Raw genomic sequence first — 6901 nt, 5'->3', positions numbered from 1 at the left:
CAGATCAGTACGGTCAGCATCAAAGTAGCTGCGTATTTTTAAACTTTGTCGTTATATACAACACGTACTTACACATACAAATTTGGCAATATCCTAATACGACAAAGTAAAAAAATGATCCGCTACTTTGGGTGCTGATATACAGTGAAATCACAGTAAAAAAAGGCAAAGTAGAAAAAAGCTGTCATATCTTTAAAATTAAACTTTTAGAACCTAAGTACAAAACAATCAATACTCCGACTCTTTATTGTACACCAAAGTATAAGTACATTCGTTTACTGGCTTTAAGTAATACAAAACTTACTGATACTTCAGATGCGCATTCTAATACTATGTTGAGAGATGAGTTATTTTTCTCACATTATATTCTATCTATAATAGAAAAAAAAATCATTTTACAAGTTTCAAACAAAAAATATGATCTTATTCTGCTCACGTAAAATTGGCAATAAAGAAATACTTACTGTAGCTGTAGACCTACATAGTTTCTTCAAGAAGGTCCTTATTATTCTTATCTGCAGTCCTTAAATAAATTTCTTTTTTATAAACTTGAATTTGTTATTAATTATACTATTATTACTATGTAGGTAGGTAGGCGTTTTCAAAAAAAAGTGTACCTTTTCTTTCAAAATGTATTTAATTTTTTCATATAAACTTTATGAGTCAGTTTTGTGACGCCATACCGAGTGTATGAAAAAAAAAGCGTTACAAAACTGTCATTTTTGATAGGAACTTTTTTTTAAACCATCGGAATCGATTGTACTTTTGATTCTGAAAAGGAAAAACTATATTTTTTCCAAAATTAAAAAAAAAAGAATGAATACGCTTTTTTGTGAAAACGCCCAGGTAGGTACTAAAATCTTACGAGATTAATACATTTTGTACTGCATACATTGGCGAATTTTCTCGTTTTCCAAAGAAACGAAATTAAAATGAAGCGATATTAACTTCAATCAAGAGTTGATATTCAAAGTAAGTAGATCTTTAAAATTAATATGGATACATACCACTACATACCCTTGCATAAAATCGATTGACATTGTTTTATTTCCACCTAAATCGAAGACGGCTCCATGACTTTATTCTCAGAACTTTATTCTAATGATTGCTTCCTGAAAGATAAAATGTATTTTTATTATTTGTGTACTGCTTATTGAAATGTGAATAGTTTTGTAAGTATAGTCAATGGCTTTTGTACAAACACTGAATTGCAATAATTAAAGGAATAAAATCGATTTTCTACAGTACTTTAGATTTCTAAAGTTTAGAAGTTAATGTTTTCGCGTACTTTGTACTTGTATTCACTATTGGTTCACACACATACTTTAGAATATTTTTAACTATTAATTACCTTACCTACCTACCTACTTACTATCTAAAAAGAAGGTAAGTACTTAGGTATTACCTATTATACTCGTATAAACTAGAAGCAGATAGAGAATATTACTGCAATGTTCTGCCGTCAGAATGCAGCACTAGCACAACCGTAATCGAATGCCTTTTAAATGTCCGTAAGATACAAAAAATCACATTATATCAATAACATTTTGGAAATATAGCTCTTTTGTTACTTTCGATGTAAATATCATATTATTTTGTTAGTATGTCATATGTCATGAACCGTCATGGCGACTAACTAAGAACTGACGTTGTCATGGCGATTTGTTTACGTTTTGTGCAGTGAACTGTAGAAATATAATGATTACTCACCTTTTCTTCATCATAACCATACATTAATGAATTAAACAACCTTCTTTTCCTTTTTGAAGATCCGACATTTTTTCCCATTTATTGCTCGGTATTATTTTATATGCGATCGATGGCGCGTGGCAGTTCGACTAGCATAGGTCCGTCGCTGACAACGCGCGGCGGTCTGAGGCATGCGCTGAGAGGGGACTGGTTTCATAGGGTTTCATACAAAATACGAGCGCGCGCTAGCTTATATAAAATGTCGTAAGCGACAAACGGTTTTTGTCGTTTCAACTACAAATTACAATTTAATAAAATAAAATCCAACTTGAAGTTGAAGTATGGGTTAAAACTAATTTAATATGAAAATTTGGAATCTTAATTTGATCTGGTTGCCTGTAACAAGCAAATCCCTGTTTACAAGAGTATCTTTGATATTTTTTCTGTGCTATAAAATTTTACGAATCGTGTTTCGGCAACTTGGAAACAAAGTCATTGAAATGAAGAATCAGGTTTCAAATATCACTTTGATATGTTTTGTAATTGCTGAGATAAAACTAGATGTTTTTCACCAAAATGCCAATTCGTCGTCTTAAATAATATGTATTTACAGGTGATTCCGGGTCCCCTCAGGAAGTACATGATGACTCCATTACCAACGCTGCAGAGACTCGCCTGAAAGTCACTACACTAACATTCATGTTCGCGCCAGAAACGTAGTTGAAAGGACTTTAGGAGTTCTTAAAACTCGTTTTCGGTGCATTAGTGGCCATCGAGTGTTGATTACAGCCCAGAAGTTGCTGGCTCAATTATAAATGCTTGAGCTATATTGCACAAATTTGCAATACAGCAAATCTGCCCATTTAGATTGGGACGCTTGCCTCGATACCACAATCGCCGTCTGCAGCAGGCGGCTACCGAGCCGCTGCTCGAGGACGCAGTTGTCATTGATGAGACGGAAAGAAGCAACCCACAACTGCGACTCGGTACAGCCATAAGGAATCGCCTTGTTCGCCGATTATGGGAAGGGGATAATCCTTGTGTTGCATTTCTCACGATGATATAAATAAATACCTAAAGCTAAACGATTTTTGTTAACACTTTTATGTTTAAGACCCGCAGACTATATAAATAGTAATGAGAATCCACCAAAACATCATATACACGAGAGTGTATGAGTTATTTATTATTAGAGTCAAGCCCCTAGCCAGTACCCTTAGTGTAAGTTTTCGGTTACAAAATACGTCTCGATCGCGTTCGCGTTAGAATCTCAATTTATATGGAAACACGAACAGCGCCTCTAGCGGAACGTTTGAGATGTTGTCACTATGTATTCACTCTCTCGGAATTGGCTACCTACGGGACAGGCTTCGCCTAGTGTAGGAGCCAGTGAAAAGTATTGTGTATGAATAGATGTTAATGTACGTTCATGAACTTGCTACCATTGTTATGTTTTTCACTGTTGTTTTTTCTTTTGCAAGAATGTTTGTACGTTCTTTCCATGTATCAGCCTCCTGTAAACCCTACTTTATATGCAATAATGATTACTTACTTACTTACTTATTCATTATTAGGCAAAACTACGTAATTGCGGAAATCTTCTTTATGAATAACCATATTATATAACAGGTGTAGGTAAAGGAGAAAATGAACACGTTTGGTTTGTTTTCATTTTTATTTCACAATAATTAATTTACAAAAATTCAAACTCAAAGTCAAAGTCAAAAGATCTTTATTCAATTTAGGCTATATCAAGCACTTATGAATGTCAAAAAAATCTACCACCGGTTCGGAAAAACCTCTGTTGAGAAAAATCCGGCAAGAAACTCAACGAGGTATATTTAGCCAGTCAGTCTGTAAGCTGGAACTTTAAGCTTCCCTGTGTTTCTAGTAGCCTTTGGGTTATCGACGTTAGTGAAAATCACATATGTTCTTCCTTACATACATGATTATTTCAAAAACATAATGCGACGGCAGGGTTAGGATACCTGTTTCCTTAAAAGAAGATTCACGCGTCTTCAAATTATAAATTGCTCTAATTGCTCTCTTTGTAAGATAAAAATTTACTCAATGTCTGCAGCAGATCCATAAAATAAGCCGTACGAAATAATGCTATTAAAGTAAGCAAAATACACCAACCGTGCCGTCGCCACATCGGTTAGCATCGAGCGTTATTCCTAAAAATATTGTTGATTTTACAGATTCAACAGTTTGACCATTTTAACTTTATATTAGAAACTGAATTCGAGTCAATTTATCAACGAGAATTTAGATAGATTTTTAGAGAACCTGTCAAGACAATTCAGGCTACTTATCTTGAAATTATATGGTTATGGTAGATTTAATTTGGCGTTGGGGGCAGTTCTGGAACTGGTAACCTAAAAAAAAAAAACATGGTACTTACATAAAAAACATTGACATAGCAGAACATGAGTGACCGACTTTCGTTCAGTCTTTGAATGGCGTTTTTTTTTACAATGAAACGACTTACGAAGGCATAATATTTTCTACATACCAATTTTCTTCCAAAAACTTTAGCGCAGTCGTAGGTATCGAGAAACCTAATAAGTACACATTCAACACACACACACAATTGAATTGCTTGTTTGTAATGGAGACTATCAAATTGGTAACTAATCAAAAAAATGCTCCTCACCTTGCTTGCAGTAACTCCTTGACTGCTTTAATTTCATTCCTAATTTCTTGCAGTCCTGCGCGCAAGGTCTCATTTTTCTCCCGAGCTATTTCAATTAAGGCCCGGCGAGCCGTCTCTTGCGACATGGGGGGCTCGCGGCGTCGGCGCCTGGGTCTCTGAGCCTGCACGTTGTCGTGCTTGGATGCGGGCTCTTGGACTTTGTCTCGGACTTCGTAGGTACTCACGACATTGTGCTTCTTAACTCCTCATTGATTTTTCAGTGAGAAAAGAGACTCGTCGATTAGTGACAGCGTAAACATTTTATTTGTAATCAACACAACGGTTGCTAAGAACACGGAATGACATAGAGTTATGGTTTTGCAAAATGAAGAGGTTTTAGTATACAAAATTTGGTTTGCATATAGCGCATCCCTTTCGCGACTTAGCGTTTCAGTTTCGGACCAGAGACAATATCGGTCTTTCATTCACCTGTAAACCATTGAGACTCAGCTCTGAGAAATAAACGTCGTGGTACTAATTTCGACGATTCAGTTTAGGTGCCTAAATTGAACTGCTCTGCGTTTGGATCGTTTGTGAAAGATCATGGTACGCCTGCTGTAGTCTCAACGTGTTTACCTTCTCATCCGAGTTCTTTTCAGTTGTTACTATCACAGACTTGTGACCTAAACAAAAGAATAAATACTTAATTTAGATACAGCTGGTACACTGAAGAATTTCCGGTGGATGTTGATGTTGATTATTCAATATTCCCAACTAGGTATGTACGTATGTAGTTCCACGACAGTTGAAGTTCAAGTGAATTATAACACACACAGTTACATAAAGAACTGATTGCATAAAAAGGAGAATGAATGAAATTAATGAGTGAATGTCAATATCCCGTTGTCATTACATATACCAAATCATTCAAATCCGTCTATCTATTGTAGCGTAGCGTCAAGTAGCGTGCAGCAGTAACAAACACAGAACGCAAAAGCAAACGCATTTGCAATATTGGTGTAATTTAGTGAATACTGACCATTCTGCGTACAAGCAAAAGCAATGCCGATGCCAGTGTTTCCAGAAGTGGGCTCCACAAACTCGGTGTCGCGGTGGACGAGGCCCTTGCTCATTGCGTCCGCTATCATGCTCTGCGCGATGCGGTCCTTGATCGACCCGCCCGGATTCATGTACTCGCATTTTACATCTAAGTGATTAAGAATAATTCTCACATGAAATAAAAAACTGTCGTAATTCAAAAAATTTGGGCTTTTGTGTTACTTTGTGTACTTGACTCAAAAGCCCCAAAGAAATTTTTATTTCATGTGCGAATTATTAGGAATTTGTCGTAGTTAACGATTTTAGTTACCTAGGTAAGTACTCTTTTGGTTTTATTTCATGATTATACTGTAGGTACATACATACATAACGTTAATTAAGGGTTATTTATCAATGTCAAAGTAGAAGACACGGCGTTAACTTTTTTTAGTTGATTTACTAAGTCGGTTTGAGTATGTATTGACTGTATTGCTTATTAGGTATTGGTATTTGCAGTGGTATAGGACCTTAAATTGTGCAAGGTCAACCCGGATTGCTACCACCAATACAACCAATCTATGTAGGGGGGGCCACATATCTCTGACGCTGACTGTACAATGTACCTACATGGGAAATAAATTGATAGCTTTTTAACTGATTTTCGTCGAGGTACATCAAACTACTACCTGCGAAGAATAAAGAATGTGATCAAAAGCAAATGTGTGGAATCCATATTGTGCAGAATCGCGACTAGGAAGAAACCGGATTGTATAAAACTACTGACTGCGAAGAATAAGGAATGTGATCAAAAGCAACTGTGTGGAATCCATATTGTGCAGAATCGCGACTAGGAAGAACAATAATGGCATGAGCGTCGAATATCCAATAAGAGTTATTACATTGTTTTATATTGTTACTTAGGTGAAAAATGTACATGATGTCTTCAAATTTTCCGGAATACTTCAAGAGGTTATTGTTTAGGTAGACTGACGCCCTGTGAAAGATTTTTTATCGGAATTTTGGATTCCACGTTTAATCACGCCTTGGAATACACGCAATGTAAGTATAAAAACTTTTGTAACAACAATAAAAAGTCTCAAAAACATTTACACAGGGAGCTCAGCAATAGGTTATAGGAGGCACAGGCAACCTCGCGCCGGCAGCTTTCTCGCGCAAAGGATCTCAATCACAGTTCAACGCGGGAATGCTGCTGCGCGATGGCACCATGCCAAGAGGCCACCTCTCTTAATTAAAAAATTAAAAGTTTTAGTATTAGTTATTTAATTTAATAGTAGTTTTAGTCCTATGATATTTTGTATTTACAGAGACATTCAATCAAACGAACCCAACGACCTGTTAAAATATCCCGGAAGAATTTGAAGGCACCTCGTATAAAATATGTATAACTCGTGTAACATCGTATATAACTCTAAAATAAACATACATATCTCGCAGGCTAGCTGATGTTCCTGCGGTATCTGGTTCAGCTTGACAGAGGCGTTTTGCCCACGAAGTCTATTATGCTGGGTGCACGAGGCG

The 6901-nt window shown here is 36.2% G+C and overlaps 1 protein-coding gene across 1 annotated transcript; it reads right to left on the bottom strand.

Moving 5' to 3' along the window:
* Positions 1–4439: 4439 nt before the first annotated feature.
* On the bottom strand, positions 4440–6849 carry LOC141430248 (cystathionine beta-synthase-like). The gene is made up of 4 exons (XM_074090856.1): positions 6807–6849; positions 5364–5531; positions 4935–5007; positions 4440–4506 (listed from the first exon to the last, which is right to left on the bottom strand). The coding sequence occupies exons 2-4, from the start codon at positions 5512–5514 to the stop codon at positions 4440–4442; spliced, it is 291 nt and encodes a 96-aa protein (XP_073946957.1). The 5' UTR covers positions 5515–5531; positions 6807–6849.
* Positions 6850–6901: the final 52 nt, after the last annotated feature.

The sequence above is a fragment of the Choristoneura fumiferana genome, chromosome 8 (genome assembly GCF_025370935.1).
Source record: "Choristoneura fumiferana chromosome 8, NRCan_CFum_1, whole genome shotgun sequence".
Taxonomy (NCBI): domain Eukaryota; kingdom Metazoa; phylum Arthropoda; class Insecta; order Lepidoptera; family Tortricidae; genus Choristoneura; species Choristoneura fumiferana.
The sequence above is the reverse complement of the archived record's forward strand: the minus strand, read 5'-3'. Positions and strand labels throughout refer to the sequence as shown.

Excerpts from the sequence above, each read along its gene's own strand:
- LOC141430248 (XM_074090856.1), bottom strand. The coding sequence starts at position 5,514 with ATGAATCCGGGCGGGTCGATCAAGGACCGCATCGCGCAGAGCATGATA. Across the intron at positions 5,008-5,363 it reads TTTTGCTTGTACGCAGAATG|GTCACAAGTCTGTGATAGTA; the intron begins GTCAGTATTCAC and ends TCTTTTGTTTAG. Across the intron at positions 4,507-4,934 it reads ACGTTGAGACTACAGCAGGC|GCTCAGAGACCCAGGCGCCG; the intron begins GTACCATGATCT and ends GACAACGTGCAG.